Below are 23,648 nucleotides of genomic sequence, written 5' to 3' on the forward strand. Positions count from 1 at the left end.
CAGACATCCAATAGTGCCCAACCCTGCTACTATCATTTGCTCAATCCCATGTGAGGCAACATGCTTCACAGTGATAGATCTCTGTTCTGCTTTCTTTTCAATACCAGTACATCAAGATTCCCCATACTTGTTTTCCTTTACCTGGAAAAATACACCGTGGACTTAGACCAGACTCCCACAGGGGTTTGTTGACAGTTCCACACTATTCTCTCAAATTTTGCAACAGGATTTAGCCTCCATTACCTTTAAAGGTTCCACCCTAGTTCAATATGTAGATGACTTACTCCTGGCTGCACCTAATGCTGATATTTGCCAGGTAGACAGCTGAGACCTGTTATTAGAGCGGCACAAATGAGGCTATAAGGTCTCTAAGTCTAAAGTACAATGGTGTCTACCTCAGGTGGAATATTTGGGTTTTGTTTTGGCTGCTGGCATTCGATCCATCTCTCCTAAGTGTGCTCAGATTATTCAACAAGTTTCTGATTCCTCTACTAAGAAGCAGCTAAGGGCTATTCTGGGAACAGCTGGATATAGCAGACAATGGATACCCGCTTTTGGTGAAATTACTAAGCCTCTTATATCTCTAACCAAAAATTCTGTCCCAGAACCTTTACAGCTGGATTCCCAGCATCTTCCAGCTATATCAGAATTAAACCAAGCCTTGTTATCAGCACCTGCACTAAGACTCCCAGACTACAGTAAGTCTTTTACTTTTTTTGTACATGAACAGAGAGGAGGAGCTTCTGGGGTCCTGACTCAAAAATTAGGACCTGTCCAGTGCCCAATAGCTTAGTATTCTACTTAACTTGACTCTGTAGCTGCTGGAGCTCCACCCTGAATATGGGCTATGGCTGCCACTGCCCTCCTGGTAGATAAAGCCTCTGATCTGGTCTTAGGTAACCCTCTACTTGTACAATGCCCTCATGAAGTTGAGGTTCTCTTACTATGTCATAGGACACAGGCTTTTTCAGATCAAAGACTCACTAGGTATGAAGTAACCCTGCTAGGAAATGAGAGGATCACTTTAAAGTGCTGTACAGTCCTTAACCCAGCAACACTGCTTCCTGACTTGCCACTCTCAGGGGGGTCCTTTGCGTGACTGTACCTCCCTAGTTGACATAGCTGAGAAACCTCATGATGATCTTATTGACACACCCTTAGAGAACCTTGATTTTATTTTCTATACTGATGGATCCTCTTTTATACATGAGGGAATCTGCTATACAGATGCTGCTGTAGTTTCTGATTATGATACTGTCTGGGCAGCTTCTCTGCCCTCCCATCTTAGTGCACAGGCTGCTGAACTTGTGGCTCTCACACAAGCCTGTCACCTAGACAGAGGAAAAAGTGCTACTGTTTACACTGATTCCAGATATGCATTCAGCATACGCCATGCTGTAGGAATGCTATAGCTGCAGAGAGGATTTTTAACCTCTGCTGGCAAAGTCATTGCTAATAGAGAATTTATTAAAGAACTTCTATCTGCCTTGAAGCTTCCATCTGCTCTAGCTATTGTTTATTGTCCTGATCACACAGGAAAAAGTGACCCTGTCTCAAAAGGGAATGCACTAGCTGATGCTGTTGCTAAGCTTGCTGCTTTGGAAGCCCCTGAACATGTATTTAACCTCTCATCTTCTGATGATGTTTCTATTTCTCTAACTTATGATAAGTCTGAAGTAGAGAAGTGGAAAAAGAAATTCAAGGCTAAAGAGGTCAATGGGTTTGGGTGACTTTGGAGGGGAAGCCGCTTCTCCCCCGGAGTTTCTACCACCAGGTATGCCTATCTATTCACAGAAAAGGCCATTTTGGCACACAAGGAATTGTGGACTCAGTAAAAAGGGTTTGGATTGCCTCTGGAATTACTAATGTGGCCTCTAGGGTTTGTGCCTCTTGCCCCGTCTGTCAGACTTATAATCAACATGCCTTCCTGGTTAAAGTTTATGGACGGTGTCCTTTAGCATAAACACCTTTTGAACATTTACAAATTGCTTATGTCACAATGCCTAAGGTGGGACATTATAAGTTTTGTCTTGTTATAACTGATCAACTCACTTTTTGGTTGGAGGCTTTTCCCAGCCCCAGAGCCATGGCTGCCTTTGTTGCAAAAATTCTCCTTAAAGTTATTCTTCCTCACTTTGGTGCCCCTGCCCTCATTGATTCTGACAAAGGCACACATTTTACTGATTCTGTTCTATTACATGTTATATATTTTATATATTGTATATTATATTCTGAGTCAAAGCAAATTCACATTTTTTTGCTGTCATCATTATCCTCATTGTTAAATCCATATGAGACTTGGATTATGGGAATTTACCATTTGAGACATTAATTGCCTTAATTTTGAGTTATCAGATCAGAGCAGCCAAGATGCCAGCCATCCATGAGAAGAATACATGCAAGAGCAGGCATTGAACTGTCACAGAAGGGGAGACACATATAAAGTCAAGGATTTCACTGCTTGGGAAAGGCCAAGAGAATGGCTATTGGCAAGAGTTGAGGTTGGATTTTCTTGGTTTAATTTTTCCCCTACTTAGCACTGGACAACGGGGCTATGCTATCTCATTCTATGCCTGACTTCGATTCCCCCTCTCATATGCCTGATGCCATGCACATCTCAATCCTATGCATCTGATTAAGCCTGAGTCAGTTTCCCCATAACATATGAAGTTTGGCAATGCTCATTTCTCTTCTTTTCCTGTTCTCTTATGGTAACCCCATAATTATCTTAGATGTCATGATGGATACAATGTTGAATTTGGCCTTGGCATCTGTTACCAGTTATATTCGATTCTTTAATTTCTGACGACATGAGGATAATTAGGCAAATGATGCAAAAAGTGATGAAACAAAGATAAAAAATTCTTTTCCTAATTAATATCACAATTGTCTTCTCAATTTATTCCCCACAGGGGGGTTTACAGTAATACTAAGTTTAAAAAAAAAAAGAAAATTCAATTTTTGCTTTTATTATATCTCTAAAAGATTCTGAATTTCCTTAGACATGTTTTTGAGAACTCTTATTGTTTGATTTGGTTATTGGCAAAGTTATTTAAAGTTGTGTTAAGATCAATTTTGTAGGAAACTCTCCAGATGAGACTTTCTAGATGATCATCAGTATCTGAAACACCTGAGAGACTTTTTTTTTTTTACAAACACACCTGAGACCTGAGCCAGAATCCAGAGCTATACCCAGAAGACATCCCAAGAATCATTTGAGAAAAGACTTCTAAAAATTTTAATGGACATTTTCCTCTTTTCCTTTTCCCATTGTATACACTGTTTGTAATGTCCACGTACTAAAGGGGTGTGCCCCCTTTAGTTTTTGTCAATGCTTCACTCAATTTTTTTATTGTTAGTTATAAGTATCTGTAAAGTGATTGCTTCATGTAAGGAAATTACTGTTTCTTAATGAAGCACAGGGGGAGTGTGAGAATATTATTATCACGGGACCCCTGCTGAGTGAGCATGAGACCACTCTCAACCAATCAGCTTGAAGCAGTGTGGAAGGCAGTTGGTTTTGTCAGTTGGTGTTTGGAACCTCATGGGGTTGGCAACTGAACCAGGAGTGGTTGAGGTAGTTAAGGTTTTACTATTCTTTCAGAGATACTTGTTCTCTCTTTGTTAACTTCTTTTTATATATATATATATATATATTGGCAGGGCAATGAGGGTTAAGTGACTTGCCCAGGGTCACAAAGCTAGTAAGTGTCAAGTGTCTGAGGCCAGATTTGAAATCAGGTCCTCCTGAATCCAGGGCCAGTGCTCTATCCACTGTGCTACCTAGCTGCCCCCATTAACCTCTAATATATTTTAATAAATGTTTAATACCTAAACTTTTTAACTCTTGTCCTAGTTAGCTTTCCCCACACAGGGGACAGGTAAAGTGACCACTTGCATTTAGTTTTACCCATCACATAACTTAAAGTCTTAGATTGCTTGAGGACACTAAGGTTAAGTGACTTTCTTCCAAAGCCACTATATCTGAGGAGGACTTGAACCCAGTTCAGACCTCTATATAATGTGCCCTGATACCTCATTTGATTCTATTTACATTGTACTGATGCCTTTGTTTTGACATCTTTGTTATTTTTAGAGCTACCACCACCAGTCCCCACTCTCAACCCTCAAAAGTGACACTGTGACTGTGTCTGACTGCAAGTGCAACATTCCACACACAAAGCTCCCCACCCCATCTCTCCAAAGAAAAAAGGGAGGTATATTTCCTCACTTTTCTCTGGGACTAAGATTGGTCATTCCAATTATTCATGTGCTCCACTGAACTGAGGCTTACAGAACCAAAACAATTTGCCCCAAAGTCACACATTTCTTAAATGTCCTCCTTAGGAGTTGTTGTTGTTGTTTAGTCTTTTTCAGTTGTCTCTGACACTTCATGATCCCATTTGGGGTTTTCTTGGCTGGACCCTCAAGGCCAGCACTCTTTCTAATAGACTCTTCATTGTTGGAGAACATATTCTTATATGTGCTCTCATAAATCTCACTCAAACAAACAAACTTATAGGTAAAGAAAACCCCCCACAAGCTCCACTTGTCCATTAGGGGGTTCTGAGCTTTTGGAGCTAAATTTCTGACAAAGACATATATCTGGCCTCTTGGGCATGGCAAATTTTTCTCCCTCTCTCCCTTCCCTCCCTGCTTGCAAAGACAGCAAGCAATCTGATATAGGTTATACATTACAATCATGTTAAACATTATTTCCACATTAGTCATGTTGTAAGAGAAGGATCAGAACAAAAGGAAAAAAATGCAAGAAAGAATAAACAACAACAAAAAAGCAACAACAAAAGTGAAACTTATAGGCTTCAGTCTGCATTCAGACTCCATAGTTCTTTTTCTCAATGTGGAGAGCTTTGCCCACCAAGAGTCTTTTGGCATTTTCCTGGATCATTGTATTGTTGAGAAGAGTTAAGTCTATCATGGTTGATCATCATACAATGTTGTTGACCAGAGACATATGTCTTGTCTCTTGGGCATGGCAACCCCAGTTAAACAGCCCATCATTGTGAGGGATGTGGTCTCTTCTATGCTGATGGAAGAATTCAAAAGTGATGGGATTAAGCTAATTTTTTAAAAGATGCAATGCTCTGCCTCCTCCTCCCACCCCACAAGAAAAGAAACTGAGATTCAATCATTTTCTGCTACTTGTATGTGGACAACTGCTTTCAGGCTTGGAGTTGGACCTGAGTTTCCAGGGAAGCCAGCTTTATCCGGGAGGGAAGTGTGTTGCTGGGTAACCAGGAGAACTGTGAATCTGAGGAATGTCTGTTAGGCCCTGACAGCAGTTAAGTGTCAGATGAAAAGAGAGGAAACTGGCTGCAGTGCTGAGGGGGCAACAAACAGGGACAATCTGAGTACTGGGAAATGCGTCATGAGTAGAGAATTTAGACTAAGTCATTTCACTGAGGGGCAACAACAACAAAAAGGCCAATCTGTCCTTCCAGGGGAGGCCACAGAGACAAGCTGTTTCCCAGAGGCTTGGGGGAACAGAGTGTCTTTGACGGACCAGGGTGGGCATGTGAACAGACTGGCCACATGATGCTCTCAGACTCTGGTGAAAATGGGCAAAGGGGCCTTTGACTCTGGTATGTGTGGCTTGTGGGAACCAGCCTGGGGGTTCGGTGATGGATGCTGTCGGGAGGTCACAGAGTCATATGAGAGCTAGAAGGGCTTCAGGAATCATCTAGTACAGCCCCCATTCTTTTACCACTGAGGAAACTGAGACCCAGGGAGATTTATCCAAAGTCACCCAGAGAGCTCAGTAATAGAGCTAGTATTCAAAGCCAGCTCCCCAGACTCCTTTTCTATTGCTCTTTCCACCTTTACTCCTAATCTAAGTTTTATAAGGATCTCCCCTGCATCTATACAATTTAGGGGTGAGACTTTCTAGCAATGTATGTATTCAGGAGGACCTGGATTCAAATTTGGCCTCAGACACTTTCTAGCAATGGGGAAAGACTTTCTAGCAATGAGAGTTATACCAAAATGGAATGGGCTGTCTTGGCAGGTCTTCAGGCCAAAGCTGGATCCACACTTGCTGGGGATAGTAGAGGACATGCTTCTGCAGGTGTGAGCTAGACTACATGGCCTCAGACGTTCCTTCCAAGTCTAAGAGTCTGTCAGGAGGCATCTCTGGCTTCTTTCAAAGTTCAGCTCAAATGCCACCTCCTACCTGAGTTATTTCTTCTATGTGTGAATGTATGTAGGTTTATGCACCTATATGTTTATATTTACATACCTGTACACAGATTGTACATGTATATAGATTTCACAGATGTGTATCTATGCATGAATGTGTATGCATATATGTACATGCACATATATTTTACATGAAAGGCAACTAAATGGTGTAGTAGATAGAATGCTCAACTTGGAGTCAAGAACACCTCAGTTCAAATTCTGTCTCAGACATTAGCCATGACCCTGGGCAAATCATTTCACTTTTCCAAGCCTCACTTTCATCATCTGTAGAATGGGAATAACAGTATCCACCTCACAGGATTGTTAGGAGGATCAAATAAGATAACATGTAGAGTGTTTCTGAAAACCTTAAAGCTCTATATAAATGTTGTGTGCATGTATACATATATGTATGTATGTATATAGGTATATGTGTATAACTGTATATCAGTATATGTATCTGTATAAGTGTGTTTATATGTACATACCTGCTGTTTACCCCATAAGACTATCAGCTCTTGGCAAGTAGGGCTTCTTTCATTCTTTATACTTGTCTCCCATGGGCAGGCCAAGCCAATATAAGAAAAATGTCAATTCTATCTAAACTAACTTATTCATTCAGTGCTATACCCATAAAACTACTAAAAAAGTATTTTCTAGAGCTAGAAAAGAATCATAACAAAATTCATCTGGAAAAACAAAAGGTCAAGGATATCAAGGGAATTAATGAAAACTAATGTGAATGAAGGTAGCCTAGCTGGAGCAGATATCAAACTGTATTATAAGCAGTAATAATCAAAACTATCTAGTACTGGCTAAGAAATTATATATATATATGTGTGTGTGATATTTATATATATATATATATAATATTATATGTATACATATATATCAGTGGAAAAATTAGGCACAAAGGGCTTAGTAGTAAATGACCATAGTAATCTAGTGTTTGGTAAACCCAAAGACCCAAGCTTTTGGGACAAGGACTCACTGAAACTGCTAGGAAAACAGTATGGCAGAAACTAGGTATAGACCAACATCTTATACCATATACCTAGAAAAGATCAAAATGGCTACATGATTTAAACATAAAGGGTGATACCAAAAGCAAATTTTGAGAGCAAGGAATAGTTTACCTGTTAGATCTATGGAGAGGGGAAGAATTTATGACCAAACAAGAGATAATTGTCTCTCCAGCATCTAGCTCTCTGCCTGGCACATTGAAGCTAGTTAATTTGATCCTCATAACAACCCTGTGAGGTTGATGCTGTTGAATATTCAAAGTGGCACTTGAGCCAATCCTTGAAGGAAACTAGATATTCCTTTTGGGGAGTTGGGAGTGGGGGAGCAAAGGGATTAAATGACTTGCCCATGGTCACACAGCTAGTAAATGCTTGAGGTCAGATATGAACTAAAGTCCTCCTGACTCCAGGACCAGTGCTCTTTCCATTGCACCACCTAGCTACCCTGAAACTCAGGATTCCAAGAGGCTAAATGGAGGAGGGGGAAATGGCAGGCAGAGAGGAAACTGCCCAAGCAAAGTCATAGAGGAGAAGATGGGATGTTGAACTGACAGGGACCAGCAAATATGCCACTTTGATATGAGGAAGAATAAACCCTCAAGGAGCTGACATTATTCTGGGGGATGCCACATGGAAAGCAAATCATTTTGTAAAAAGTAAATAAAAGATAATTTGGGGAAGGGGAGACTCAGCAGAGCCTTGATAATTTCTGGAAACTCTTTACTGAACTGCATCATCCTCTCTACACTCTCATTTCTAGACCAGAGGTAACTGCCTTCTAAACTTGACATCAAGGGACAAAAAGGGTGGGGGAAGGGGAATGTTGGCATTCTTGGGAAAGGTTATTTAATCTTCCCTCTGCTTGACCTCAAGATGCCAGAAACCTCAGCTAGGGCTCTGTAGCCTCCTTAAACCTGTAACTATGGTTAAATGAAAAGGGACTTAGACAGGGGAATGGCTAAAAGTTAAGAAAGCCAAAGCATTATGGAACCTCATTTCTAAATGCTGATGATCTGGGGCTTTTCCAGTGGACTTCTGTTCTCCTTTTGCCCTTGACAAAAACATTTCCTAACAGGGATTTCAAACAGCTAGTTGAAATTTAACCAGCTCCAGTGACCTCCCAGAGGGCAGAGACAAGCTCTCAGTAGATAATCCACAAAGCCTTCTTTCTAGTGAACATAAGGTTCAAGCCTTTGGGGAGGAGGAGGGATGGGGTGGGGGAATTTACTGACACTGCTGAGCATGTAAAGGGGCAGCCCCTTAGGGTTCCCACTCCTTGGGCCTTTACTCCTTGAAGAACAATATATGACCTTCCCAGGAGTCAGCAAAAAGGGGCAAAAATGAAGTCAGAAAAGTCCAGAGCTGGAACTAAGGAGTGGTTTAGGGAAAGGAATGGAGGCTGAATCATATTCTAGTAGGAGCTTTGTGAAAAGGGATATTGGGGGGGGGGGAGGAAGACCATGAGTCAACCCTATGGGGAGGCCAGATTCCCTCTATCAGCTCCTAGTGACTGGGGGGAGGGGAGGGGAAATTCAGGTTTCCCAGCAGTGTGGCAGGTCTTGGCACCAGGCTCAGTTCCCCTGCTGAATTTCCACAAATAAACATTGGACACAGAAGGGACTGATTTGCTTCTCAGCAAGATTTCAAAGCTGTTCAGCCATAGCCCAAGAGAAAACAGGATGAATAGTCAGAAGGGGGAGGAGGGAAGGAAGGAGCCAGGGAATGTGGAGGAGGGGGAGGGAAAGAGGAAGAAGGGAGGAGAGGAAGGATAAGGGAGGAGGGGGAGGGGAGTAACAACAACAACAACAACAACAACAACAACAACAATGGACCCTGGGCCAAATCATGTAGGAATTATCCCAAACCCCTCACCTGAAACTAAAGCAAAACTTCTTTTTTTTTTTTTAATTGTTATGAGGTGTGAAAACAGCTTAGTTAGCTGTGATAAGAAGTACCTATCTTACCCAACTCTGGAGTGCCCACTTCCAGCTAGGAGTGAAAGTCCTCCAACACAGATGACTTTCTCCCCTAGGCTAGGTAGGAAAGGAGACAGAGCACTTGAGTGGGAGTAGCCAGGAGTCCCTGGATTCAAATTCTGCCTCAGTCACTTACTAGGTGTGTGGCCCTGAGCACCTCAATTGAGGCACAGGAGTTACAAAGACAAAATGAAAACAGGAAGCAGTAAAAAGAAAGCAATTTGGGGTATGGGATACAAACAAGTGGGGAATCCCAGGTGGCTTTTGCAGGTAAAGTGCCTGAGAAAAGACTTGGATTCAAATCCTGCCTCAGATCCCTGGGCAAGTCATTAAACTCTCAGTTTTCTAATATGTAAAATGGAGATAATTCTATCACCTACCTCAAAGGGTTTTTGTGATCCAATGAGATAATGTATTTAAAGTGCTTTGCAAACCTTAAAGTGCTTTATAAATTCAAGCTAACAACTGCCTATGAAGATAACGAACACCATCATGATGATGAAGACCAACGACGAAGATGATAATGATGATAAACTATGCTGACCTCAGCCAAACCAGAAGGGACAAGAAATCCTCAGAGACAAATCAGTCCCATTCACTTTCCACTTCTCTCTGTAGCCTGTCCAGAGAATCTTGTCTTCCATGTTCCCTCATGGGAACAAGTCACTGGGTGCCTTCATTTCCCCATCTTTAAAGGGAAGGGGTTGGACAAGTCTATGACCTCATGATTTCTTGCTCAGGAGCCTTGAAAGTCATGGGCAGAAGGTGTTAAGGATAATCTCGCTGATAAGGAAAGGAAGGGAGAGGGAAAGAAAAGGAAAGCTGGTCTCAGTGGGTTCCAATGCCAGGTTGCCCCTTTCCAAGTCCCTAATATTCTGGGTCTCAGATGCTAGCCCTTGGTCCAGTGTTCTAGCCGACAGTTGCCCTCAGTGGTTTAACAAGATTTTCTTTGCTTACAAGATTTTTTTCTAGAATGAGAATGAATCTGGCATTTAATAAAAAATCTTTCTGCATTTGTGTGTGAGAAATGGCATATGTAAACAGAAGCCTCTGCTATCTGTGCATTTGAGGCTTCCAAAGCTTGAGTGACTCTGCTCGGGTAAACATGGCAGCCTGCCAACCAGCTGCAATAACAGCCCTGTTCCAGAAAGAGGGAGCACCCTACCCTTGAGGGCAGGCCCAGCTGGGCCCACAAGGGCAAGCCAAGTCCCCCTGGACTCTGCTGCCCCGGCCCCCACAGAGGCCCTGACTGCTGTTGGGTCTCGCTGGCCTTTTCTCTTCTCTCCCACGCCTGTGTTTGTTTGGGGTATGTGTGTTTGTGTACTTCGTAATCGCCCTCAATTAAGGAGGAATAAAAAGAGGTCCTTGACTATGGCTCAGAATGCACAAAGCTGCCACCCCAGATTTCTCCAATGGAATCATTTGGAGGCACCAGCAGAGGAAAGGGTCTGTCCTCACCTTCTTCCAGAAGCTGAGTGCCTTGGTAAGATGGGTAAGTACAGGAACCAGGAAAAGGGAGGAGGAGGGGGGGGGAGGGGGAGGAGGAGAAGGGGGAGGGGGAAGAGGAGGAGTGATATCGACAATAATAACAATTATTGTTGTTTTTGTTATAGCTGGAATTTCTATAGCACCTTGAGGTCTCCCAGGCACACCACATATGCTATCTCACTTGACCCTCACAACAACTCTGGGAAGCAGGTACTATTATCATCTTCATTTTACAGATGGGGGAACTGAGGCTGAGAAAGGTTCAGTGATTTGCTCAGTGCACACAGCTAGTCAGTGCCTGAGGTAGGGTTCAAACTCGGATCTTCCTGAGTTCATGTCCAATACTCTATCCACTACGCCACCTAACTGAAAGAAAAGCTGTCTCCCCCAGTCCCTTCTTCCACTTGGAGCCAAGGAAAAAATCCCTTGATCCTTTGTGTCATTCTGTCCTGATCCAGCCCACTTCCCAGATCCTTCTGGATACAAATGTTGCAGAATCTAACCTCTCTGAGAGCAGAGACTTCTGCTTCATTATCACCCTTGGGTCTTCTTGCATTGCACAGTAGCTGGTTCCTAGTGGGTGCTTCAGACATGAGCTGAATGCTTGTAACTAAGAGGGAAGAGCTGGAGCTCTAGGGTTGTGCTAGGCACCCTGTTAGGTTGGGGGGGGGGAGTGAGGGGGGCGCCAGAATACCAAAAAACGAAACAACCCCTGCTATCAGGACCTCATAGTCTACTCTGTGTGTGTGTGTGTTCAAAGAACGTTAATCTTGCTTTTTTTTTTTTTTAGTGAGGCAATTGGGGTTAAGTGACTTGCCCAGGGTCACACAGCTAGTAAGTGTTAAGTGTCGGAGGCCGGATTTGAACTCAGGTACTCCTGACTCCAGGGCCAGTGCTCTATCCACTGCGCCACCTAGCTGCACCCCCCCCTTTTTTTTTTTTTTAGAATCTTGCTTTTTAAGGAAGGATAGGAGAAAATTTCTGAGAATTTAGAGGACCAAGGTCTCGTACTTAAAAAAAAAAATAGGCAAAAGATTGAAACACTTAAGCTTCTCCAAGAAAGATTCCATGGTAATCAATCCAATTTAATTCAAGTGAATAAACATTAACTAAAAGTATCTGCTCAATTCTAGGCACTGGGCTAGGACATAATCCCTACCCTCAAAAAATTTCCATTCTCAAAACATAACAAACAAAACAATTCTAGCAAATACTGTAGCATCCCTTAGGAAAATATGATAGAGAGGGGGCTTCTCACACACACCCCGCAGAGCTAGTGTAGACATCCTCTACTTCCTGCTATCCATAGGACTCTTTTTATTGACTGCTGAGCTGACACTGCATTGATGTACTGAAGAGAGAATCTCCACCTCTCAGACGTCTTCTTCCCTCTTGCCTTGAGGCTTAAGGATGGCTTCCTGATACTCTCCCCTATAGTGGGCCCAATCAGTGAACCCACAGACCTGTGTCTGGGATGGGACCCTGTCCTATCTGTGTCTCCTTTCTTTTGGTACAGAGCTTTGCTCTTGAAAGGCAGCAGCTGTTTCAGACCAGCCACAGTAGAAGCATCAGTAGGACACTGCCTCCCCCCATTCCATCCCTGCCTAAACACACCCTAACATGAAGAAAAGAGCAGCTCACAGAGAGAGACACGCTTGGTAGAACTGGGCTGTGCTTGGGGGAAGTGAAGGAAAATAAATAAAACATCCCAATGAGCCTTGAATATTAACCTCACAAAAGATGGTAATCATTCTGAGATTCTTTATTGCTTAGCATTCTCTTTCTGTGTGGGAATAAAATTATCTGCTCAATACCTGATTCCTGTTTGTACTCTGGGTGCCTTTTTGACTCCCTCCCACCCTTGCTTGAGAGGACCCTGTAGACTAGGTCTGTGTAGACTTGTTTCTCAGGAATCTGAGCTGCAGGTGGAATTGATGAACTGGGAGCACAGTTGCCCCTATTGAGGAGAAAGGCAACCCCGGCGTAATGAACCCAGGAAAAATGGGAAGGGCAGGACAAGGAGAGAGACTGGTGAAGGTCTCAGCTCTTTGACTTAATGAGGCCTGCCAGGGCCTACCAAGCTAGAATAACACCCATTTTGGCAGCAAAGGCTTCAAATCGGGTCTTCCTGGTTCCAAGTGTAGCTCCATTGCAAGGCATTCTTTTCTTATAAATTCTACAATATCATATAAATGTGGGCACGATTTTCCTTATAATAATCATTTTATTATTAGTAGGCAATATGGCACAATGGGTAGACAGCTGGCCTCAGCACCAGGAAAACCTGGGTTCAAATTGTGCTGACACATACCCTATGACCATGGGTCATTAAACCTCTAAGGACACTAGGCAACTCTCGAAGATTACAAATTACAGACAAGTTGCTGATCTGTATCAGAGGAAGGAATTTCTTTTTTATGATTCTTTTAAAAATTATTATTTTTTCAATCTTAATATTATTTTATTTTTTCCAGTAACATGTAAAGACAGTTTTCAACATTGATTTTTAAAAGATTTTGAGTTCCAAATTTTTCTCCCTCCCTCCCTTCTCTCTTCCTCCCCAAAACAGCAAGCAATCTGATATATATTATATATGTGCAATCACATTTAAAATATTTCCACATTAGTTATGTTATGAAAGAAGAATCAGAACAAAAGGGAAAAACCTCAAAAAATTATAAATATTATGGTTCAATCTACATTCAGATTCCACAGTTCTTTTTCTAGATGTGGAGAGCATTTTCCATCATGAGTCCTTTGGAATTGTCTTGGGTCATTATACTGCAGAGAAGAGCTAAGTCTATCATAGCTGATCATCATACAATGCTGCTATTATTGTGTACAATGTTCTCCTGGTTCTGCTCACTTCACTCAGCATCAGTCCACGTAAGTCTTTCCAGGTTTTTCTAAAATCTGCCTGCTCATGTTTCTTGTAGCACAATAGTATTATATTACATTCATATACCACACTTGTTCAGCCATTCTCCAATTGATGGGCATCCCCTCAATTTCCAATTCTTTGCCACCACCAAAAGAGCTGCAAGAAATATTTTTGTACATATGGGTCCTTTTCCCTTTTTTTATGATCTCTTTGGGATACATAGTAGTGCTATTGCTGGGTCAAAGGCCCCATAGCCCTTTGAGAATAGTCCCAAATTGTTATCCAGAATGGTTGGATCATTTCCCAACTCCACCAACAAGGCATCAGTGTTCCAATTTTCCCACATCTTCTCCAACATTTGTTATTTTCCCTTTTTGTCATATTAACCAATCTGTTTTGATTTGCATTTCTCCAATCTAGTGATTTAGAACATTTTTTTCACATGGCAATAGATAGATTTGATTCCTTCATCTGAAAACAGCTTGTTCATATCCTTTGACCATTTCTCAATTGGGAAACGACTTGTTTTCTCATAAATTTGATTCAGTTCTCTATGTATTTTAGAAATGAGGCCATTATCAGAAACACTAGCTGTAAAAATTACTTTCCTTCTAATCTTGACTCTATTGCTTCTGCTTATACAAAACCTTTTTAATTTAATGTAATCAAAATGATTCATTTTGAATTTCATAATATTCTCTATCTCTTGTTTGGTCATACATTCTTCTCTCCATAGATCTGAGAGGTAAACTGTTAGAGGAGGGAATTTCTAAATAAGTATTCCCTACACAGATAAAAAAATCAAAGGTCTAGAAACACAAAAATCTCTATATTATTATTCATATAATCATGGATTTAGAAATGGAAGGGCACCTCAGAAGTCATCTAGTCCAACACTCTTAATTTACATAGGACAAAATGGAGTCCTAGAGAGATCAAGTGACTTGTCCAAAGCCATACAGATAGTGACAGAGCCAGGATTTGAACCCAGACCCCCCTGACTGAATTTAGCATTCTTTCCATTGCATTTTATTGACTCAAGTTTTCTCATATATAGGTGCAACCAATCATGCAACTTTGGCTTTCTCCAAACTATAGCTAAAGAAAGAATATGATAAATGACTTCTCAACGCGTATTCTTGCCCCATAAGTCCACGATTCCATGTTGACTCACCAGAGAAAAGCTGGCCCTATCCCCTACAGCCCTGGAAATGACACCCCCATAGAGGCATCAGCCAGATCATTCACTTACCACCTGAAAGAGCTTAAAGAAGTCCACATTAGAATACAGAGCATCTTCCACCCACTGCAGGTTGCCTTGGGACAAGGGGCACATGGCCCTCTGGACAGTCTGTGCCCCTCGCCGCTGGCTGAAAATGATGAACCGGTTTAGCAGGGCTTCACTGCAGGCAATGTCTTTGAGCATCAGGTCTGGGACACCATAGGCAAACTGTAGAGAATAACAGCATATCCCCTTTATGACTGAAAGCCTCCTCTCCTTCTTATCCCAAGTGAGAGCCCTATAGTCACTTATGTCAAGGGATAGGGGCCAATCTGGGCCAAGCGGTTACCTTACTGAGCTGGGACAGCACTTCTTGGGACCAGGACTCTGGCTTCCAAGGAACCAATTTCCAACCAAACTTCCACGCAGATGAATGATTGCTTTGTGAAATTCATGTGAGATACGGTCATTCCCATTCACCGAGCCACTCATATACTACATAGTTTGCCCTTAGTCACATGCTGTAAGGACCCCTTGGCTCCAGGTCAGTCTCTCTTGGACTTTACCTAGGAAACCTGCCCATACAGTAGAAGCTGTCAAAAATGAGAATCCTCCTGGCCAAACTGAGAAACCAGATCACTTTTAAGCGAGGTCATAAGGCCACAGGCAATATTTTGGATTAGTCTGGACCACTTACTATCCCAAGGGAATGTGACTAGGTTTGTTTTCTTTTTCCTCTATGTTTTAATCCTCAGATGATCTTCCAGTTGAAAGAATGGTTAATACTATTTCTTTTGTTTTTGGTGCTGTTGGGTTTTTTTCTATTTTGAGGTTTTTCACCATTGCTCTGATTTTTTCTCTTATAACAGGATTAATGCAGAAATAGGATTAATGTTATCATGTGTATATATATATGTGCATATAGATCTATATCTATATCTATATAGATATATAGATACAACCTATATCAGATTACCTGCTATCTAGGGGAGGGGGGAGGGAGAGGAGGGAGGGAGAAAAATCTGAAATTATAAAATACCTTATATGTAAAATTAAATTAAATTAAAAAAAAAAAGAAAGAATGGTTAAAAGAGCCCTTTCAATAGGATCTTGGGAGTAGAATCTAATAAGGAGTATTGAGGGATTAAAGCCCTGTGTTTGATGATGAACAAAATGGGCTAAGATGGTTAGGGAGGTAACAGAGCTAGAGCGAGAGTAAGATACATACTTAGAGATCTCAAGGATGAGAAAAAAATGACTGAAGACAGGACTAAAGAAAGAAAGAGGGACTGAGACAGAGAAATGAAGGTAGAGATAGGTGGCCCAGGCACATATGCATATATGGATGGGTGTGGTGGGGGTGTAAGGGAAGAAGAAATCCAAATTTGGAGCTTAGAACTCCCAGTGTGGACGTTCCATTCCACACAGACAGACCAAGGACTCCTTGGTAACTGGGGTCTTCGAGAGTTGCCTTTGGGCACTAAGAGGTTAAGTGATTTGCTCAGGGCCACATAGCTGGTATGTGTCCAAAGCTGGACTTGAACTGGGCTTGTCCTGACACCAGAGCTGGCCCTTTCTCCTTGACTAAGCTGCCTCTTATGTTGTGCCCTACCCCCAGTTGGGACAGATGTGAATAGAGCCCTTGTATGTGTCTGCTTGACCATAAGCTTTCCTTAAGCTCCTGGGCTTATTCGTCAGGTGAGCTGGAGCCTGGGGTCCTGGGGCCTGGACTGCTTGTTCTCTGCTCATGAAAGGATTTCAAGTCCTCAATCCTGCAGGGACTGGTCTTGTTGGAGGGGACTTGGAAAGAAATTTCCCCTAAATTCCTCCTGTTATCTCTATCTGCCTTTTATTACCAACTGGAAACTAGTCGGCACGCACATATCCAGGATTTCAGTTTTATGAGCACAGAGGAAAATGAGCAGTCAGTGCTGACACATTCTTCCCCCCCTTCCCCACCCCAAAGCAGCAGGGAGCCTCAGGCCTCATTCTGATCTTCCCATTGAGCAGGGTTCCTTTCTAGCTAGAGGGGCAGCCCATTAAGGACACCTTTTCAGGGGCAGCAGGCACCAGGGTGCCCTGGACTGACCAACTGCCTCAAGAACGGTCTGACCTGGAGGACCCTTTGTCTCAATTCTGTGAATACCTGACTCAGGGAGAGCCAGACAGAGAGGCCTAGACCTTTTTCAATGTTTTCTCTGGCTCATAAGCTCACAGATTAAGAGGTGGCAGAGACCTCGGAAGCAGAGTCCCATCCCCTCCCTTTCCAGGGCAGGAAATGTGAGGGAAGCATGACTCCACGGACATGCATGGACAGCATGGGCAGAGCGCTGGACTTGGAGTCAGGGAGACCTGATTGAAAGGCCTTCGATCGCTCATTGGACACTTACTGCCTAGGTGACCAGGCAAGCCACGTCATCTCACCCTCAGTTTCCTCATCTGTAAAATGAGGGAGTCAGACTTGATGGTCTCTGAGGTCTCTTCCAGCCAGTCCATAAGTCTATGATGCTATGAAGCTGTGAAGCTGAGGCCCATGATGAGCAAATGTAAATGGTGGAATTTGAATCCAGGTCCTCTGAGTCCCACGCCAGTGAAACCAGCCATGGAACCAGCCTGAAAGTTCTTACCAAGCTAGTAAGTGACATCATTGCCATTCTGTCCTTGCCTCCCTTCTCTTCCTCCAAAGACCCTCCTCCCCATCATTCATGGCATGGGTGATGGGGCTGGGAATACCCATATGCCCTTAAGCAGAGGGCAAAGGCACATGCTCAGTTCTACCCCTCCTCATTACACTCAAGTTCCCCTACCTGCTCAGCACGGACTTGGGAGTACATCAGAAGATAGACCACAGAGTCAGGCAAGCCGAATGTGTGCACCAGAAAATGTGTCAGTGTCTCCTCTTCTTTTAGAATGTCCTTGATTCGGATACCTCTTCCTGCATATCAAGGAGAGAAAAGAAGGTTGCAAATAGAATATGAGCTCCTTGAGGGTAGAGTCAGCCTCAGTTTTGTAGTGTATCTGAAGCAGCAGCAACAGCACAGCAAGTAACAGTCATTTTCACTTTAGTAGGAATGAGTTTTAGATCCTTTCCTGAGAGGAGATTTTCAGAAGCCCCGGAGGGAGGGCAATGGCTGAAAGTACCCCCAAGGGAAAGAAAGATAGATACTGTGGAAGACCCACTTAACTGACTTCTCCTCATCTCATTCAGTTGTTACACATCAGCCAGTTTGGAACAAAGTAAGTACTCAATAAATGAGTAAATATATGCTTGTTGATTGATCAGTTACAACATTGAGTAGAATTAAGGAGATGTTAGAAGAATTCATTTAGGGTTTTCCAAACTTGAGATGTCTTGGGGTTTCTGTCATTGAAACTCCTCGGTTTTTACTGAAGTAGACATGAAAACTAGAAGGGCTCCCCAAGGGGGGAAAAAAGTATTGAAAGTCAGTATAGTGTATTGGATTGAGTGCTGGATTTGGAATCAGAAAGATGTGGGTCGAATTCCACCTGAGATGGTAGCTGAGTGTCCCAGGGCAAGTCACTTCTCTGTGAATTCCTCATGAACTCAGTGATGTCTAAGGACCTTGCCAGCTCCAAATCTATGATCCTCTGTCCCTAGAAAAGGTATGACTAGTGTCCAGGCATTCTCTGCATGGCATTTTCTGTGTCTAAGAAAGAGGTCCCAAATTCTTGTTTAAAAATTTACACAGGAAAAGGAAAATGATAAATGTTGAAGTGGATGTTCTAAAATTGACACTCTAATGCCTTATTGGTGAAGGTGTATACTGATTCAACCATTTGGTAGAGCAATTTGGAACAATGTCCAAAGGGCTATAAAACTGTTTACCCTTTAATTAACATCACTACCAGGTATGTATTTCTTTTTTTTTTTTTGATGATGTTTTTTTCTTTTCTTTTCCTTTTTTTTTTTTGATGGGGCAGTGAGGGTTAAGTGACTTGCCCAGGGTTAGGTATGTATTTCAAAGAGATTTAACAAAGGAAAAGGACCTGTATATACAAAATATTTACCGTAGTTCTTTTTTTGGGGGGGGGTACGGCAGTTGGGGTTAAGTGACTTGCCCAGGGTCATACAGCTAGTAAGTGTCAAGTGTCTGAGGCCAGATTTGAACTCAGGTCCTCCTGAATCCAGGGCCAGTGCTCTATCTACTGCGCCACCTATCTGCCCCTGTAGTTCTTTTAATGGTGACAAAGAATTGGAAATTGGGGGGATGTCCAACAATTGGGGAATGGCTGAACAAGGTGTGGAATATGATTGTGATGGAATACTATCGTGCTATACAGAATGACAAACAGGATGCTCTCAGAAAAAAACTGGGAAGATTTACATGAGCTGAAACAAATTGAAATGAGTGGAACCAGGACATTGCACATAGTAATTGCAATATCGTACAAAGATCAACTGTGAATGAGTGAGCTTTCCTCAGCAATGATCCAAGACAATTCTGAAGGACTTAAGATGAAAAATGCTATCCTTCTCCAGAGAAAGAACTGATGGAGTCTGACTGCAGACTGAAGCATACTTTTTCTTTGCTTTCTTTATCTTTGTTATTTGTTTGTTTGGTTGTGTTTTGGTCTGCATTTTCTTTCACAGCATGACTAACATGGAAATTTAAAAAATTTTCACAGGCTAAGCATCTCTTCTTTAGAATTTCTGACTGCACACTAAGAGCTATCATTAAAGGAAGATTTGAATTAAGATGGAAAAGCACTACAGTTATGAAACGTCTTCAAGTTAATGTGCCAATAGGCTCCAGAAAGGTCAGTCCTAAGGCAAGACAGCAAAATCAGAGAAGTTTGTCTTTAGAAGCTACCAATCTCCTCTGCTTTTTCTTCCCTTGGTGGTTATATTGTCTCCACCTTCTTCTAGGACTCATCACAGTCTGTTCATGGGAAAACATCCAAAACAAATTCAATATAAATTATAAATGACTTATTTCAAGGGTATGTGGATTTTACTGCTTTGTACAGATATGTAACTAGGACAAGGCCATATGAGCTTTGTCCCTGGGCATAAAGTTTGGACAGTGTCCAAGGCACTTTCTAGAGCTTGGTTTCCCCAACCTAGTGTTTTCTTTACCTTATCCAGCCTCACCCACGTGGTAGCCTCAACTTGGTGGCTGGACTCTAGATGAACCTCTTCCCACTTCTAACTCTTTCAATTTGCCCCAGGCGAAGTAACTTATGCTCTGGCTATGGATGCTCTTTTCACCAAAGTGGACTGTAAGCCCATCTCAATTATGTGAGTAATCATCAAGGAAAAATTCATTACACTGCTGAAAATTTGTTGAGGATCCTCTGGAAAGTTAGCTAAGCTAGACTTGTCTTCACACAACTGACAGGGTCTATCTGAAACCTTTATAACTTGGTAATAATGATAATAGCTAAAATTTAGATAGCTCTTTAAGGTTTGAAAACCACTTTCCATACATTGTGACTTTCAATTCTCACACACCCCCTGTGAGGTAGCTATTTTTATCATCCTCATTATTATCATCCTGAGGGAGAATGAGTGGCTTGTCCACAGTCACATGGCCAGTAAATGTTGGTGGTGGAATTCAAACTCAGGGCTTCCTGAATCTAAGCACTCTATCTGTCACCACCCCACCTACCTGCTACTTGTAGGACCATCCAGAGCTAATACACTACCATCACTGAAGCCAGGCTAACTAACCTCCATGCCATGAGGAATCATGGAGGAAGACTTTAGTGGAGGTGAATGATTCATAACAGCCTAAAGAATTTCCTCTCTCAAAGGTACTCTCAAAGATCCCAGAGGTCATCTAATCCCATCCCCTCATCTGACAGACACAGAACTGAAGCCCAAGCGAGGGTATTGGCATCCACCCGGGATCAAAGATTTTATTCAGCTAAAGTAATAAAATCTATCAGCCAAATCCCAGTCAACAGCCAGCAAATATGGGATGTCTTTATGGGATGTGGAGCAGTAGGGCCTCCCAGGCCCTCAAAGTCATACCATAAAGCCCCTTCACTCCCTTCTTCCAAACTTCCCATCAGTATGGGATTGGCTCAGGAAGCAGTTTGTGGCCTCAGGTTTTCTAAGGCTGTGAAGTGGTCTGAGAAGGCAGTAGCAATATGGGAAGGCTTTGGGTTGGGTGGTTACTGCACATCTGCTCACTTGGGCAGAACTCTAAGCTATGGGCTCCTCCATCAAATAAGTGCTCCATTTAGCCTAAAATCACCTCCCTTCCCAGTCACTCCAGAATGTCCAATCTGAATAATTTTCTTCTAGACATCTGAGAGGAAGGAAGGAAGGAAAGAAGGAAGGAGGGAGGGAGGGAGGGAAGGAGGGAAAGAGGAAAAAAGGTAAGGAAAGAGGTAGGGAAAGAAGGAAGAAAATAAACATTTATCAAGTGCCTACTAGGGCCCAAGCACTTTATAAAAATTATCTCAGTTGGTCCTTACAATAGCCCTGGGATGTGTTATCACTATCCCCATTTTATAGAGTGTCTGCCTCAGTCTGCAAAATGGGGATAATACACTGCAACATGCCTTCTCAGTGCTTGGCACAAGGTCTGCTTGCTGTTTGCTTTGTGTTTTAAGGACTCAACTTTTATTTTAAAGTGCCTTATGCAAACGAAGTATACTGATCATTTCTTCTTTTCTGTCTGATTAGACAGAAGTGAGACAATAAGCAATAAGAATGCTGGGATTAAGATCACCTGGGTTTCCAATTAATTATTTTTATTTTGATAACAAACATTTTCATTTAAAGTTTTGAGTTGAAAGTTCTTTCCCTCCTTCCTTCCCTCTACATGACCTTCACCGAGACAGTAAGCAATCAGATATGGGTTATACATGTGGAATTATGTAAAACATTATCATAATAGTCAGTTTGCATTAGAAAACTTAAATAAAAGAGAAAAAAAGAAAGTGGAAAATAGCATGCTTCAATCTGTGTTCAATCAACATGATTTCTTTCTTTGGAGGTGGATAGCATGCTTCATCATTAGTCCTTTGGGATTGTCTTGGATCATCATATTGCTTAGAATAATTAAATCATTCACAGTTCTTCATCAAACAATATTGCTGTCACTGTGCACAATGTTCTTCTGGTTCTACTCACTTCACTGTACATCAGTTCATATAAGTCTTTCCAAGCCTTTCCAAAATCATCCTACTTTTCATCATAATATTCCATCCCAATCAAATACCACAGCTTATTCACCCATTCCCCAATTGATAGGCATTCCTTTGATCTCCATTTCTTAGCCACCGCAAAAAGAGCTGCTAAAATATTTTTGTATAAATAGGTCTTTTTCTCTTTTTAGGGATGTCTTTAGCAGCGGTAGTGCTGGATCAAAAGGTATACACAGTTTTATAGCCCTTTGGGCATAGTTCCAAATTGCTCTCCAGAATGGTTGGATCACTTCATAACTCCACCAAGAGTGGATTAGCATCCCAGTCCAATTAATTTTTAATCTCTTTCCACTGCCTTTCATTGAATGTAATTTTTATTGCATTATGATCCAAAAAGGATATATTTAATATCATTCTCTATTTCTTCCTGTATCTTACTTAGCTTCTTCTCTAAGAATATGGATGCTATACCATGTGGTGCATATATGTTTAGTATTGATATCACTTCATTGTCTATGGTACCTTTTTTTTGTTTGTTTTTTTGTTTGTTTTTTTTGCAGGGCAATGAGGGTTAAGTGACTTTCCCAGGGTCACACAGCTAGTTAAGTGTCAAGTGTCTGAGGCTGGAATTGAACTCAGATACTCCTGAATCCAGGGCTGGTGCTTTGCCACTGCGCTATCTAGCTGCCCCATCTATGGTACCTTTTAACAAGATGTTGTTTCCTTCCTTCTCTCTCTCTCTCTCTCTCTCTGTCTCTCTCTCTCTCTCTCTCTTCCTTCCCCCCTTGCCCCCCCCTCCCTTTCTCTCTCTCTTTTTGTGGGGCAATGACGGTTAAGTGACTTGTCCAGGCTTCCTTATCTCTTTTAATTAAATCTATTTTTGCTTTAGCTCTGTCTGAGATGAGCATTGCTACCCATTTGTTGTTTTTTTTTTTTAACTTCAGCTGAAGCATAATAGATTCTGCTCCAGCCCTTTACCTTCACTCTGTGTGTATTTCTCTGCTTCAAGTGTGTTTTTGGGAAGCAGCCTACTATAGGATTCTGGTTTTTGATCCATTCTGCTATCTGCTTCTATTTTATGGGAGAGTTCATCCCATTCATACTCACAGTTATGATTACTATGTATTTCCCTCCATCCTATTTTTTCTTGTGTTTTTCCTCTCTCTTCTTTCACCCTTTCCCTCCTTACCAGTGTTTTGCTTCTGCCTACTGCTTCCCCCAATCTGCCCTCCCTTCTGTCAGTTCCCCAGCCCCCTACTTAATCTCTCCTCCTACTTTCCTGTAGGGTAAGAGAGATTTATATATTCAACTGATTGTGTATATTGTTTTCTCTTTGAGCCAATTCTGATAAGAGTAAGGTTCAAGAGATGCCCACTGACCACCCTCCAATCTTCCTCTCCACTGTAATAGATCTTTCACACCTCTTTATGTGAAATAATTTACCCTGTTCTACCTCTCCTTTCCTTTTGCACCTAGTGTACTCCTCTTCTTCATCCCTTAAATAATTTTAATGTCATTCCCTCAAATTCATCTTATACTCATACCCTCTGTCTATGTATATTCCTTCTTGCTGAAGTATTAGTGGTACAATTCTTAAGAATTACAAGTATCTTCTTCCCATGTAGAGATGTAAACAGTTTAGCCCTATTGATTCCCTTATGTTTCCTTTTTACCTTTTTATACTTTTCTTGAGTCTTGATATTAGAGGTCAGATTTTTGTCCAAATCTGGTCTTCTCCTTAT

At 41.9% G+C, this 23,648-nt stretch overlaps 1 protein-coding gene across 1 annotated transcript in view; it reads right to left on the minus strand.

The window, feature by feature from the left end:
* Positions 1–23,648, minus strand: part of ABCA4 (ATP binding cassette subfamily A member 4) — a 176,384-nt gene that overhangs the window by 136,623 nt on the left and 16,113 nt on the right. The window contains exons 5-6 of the mRNA XM_043962651.1: positions 17,595–17,718; positions 14,818–15,015 (exon numbers count right to left, since the gene is read on the minus strand). Of these exons, the coding sequence (XP_043818586.1) occupies positions 14,818–15,015; positions 17,595–17,718 (322 nt within the window). The remainder of the gene's footprint in view (positions 1–14,817; positions 15,016–17,594; positions 17,719–23,648) is intronic.

This window comes from Dromiciops gliroides, chromosome 4 (assembly GCF_019393635.1).
Source record: "Dromiciops gliroides isolate mDroGli1 chromosome 4, mDroGli1.pri, whole genome shotgun sequence".
NCBI lineage: Eukaryota > Metazoa > Chordata > Mammalia > Microbiotheria > Microbiotheriidae > Dromiciops > Dromiciops gliroides.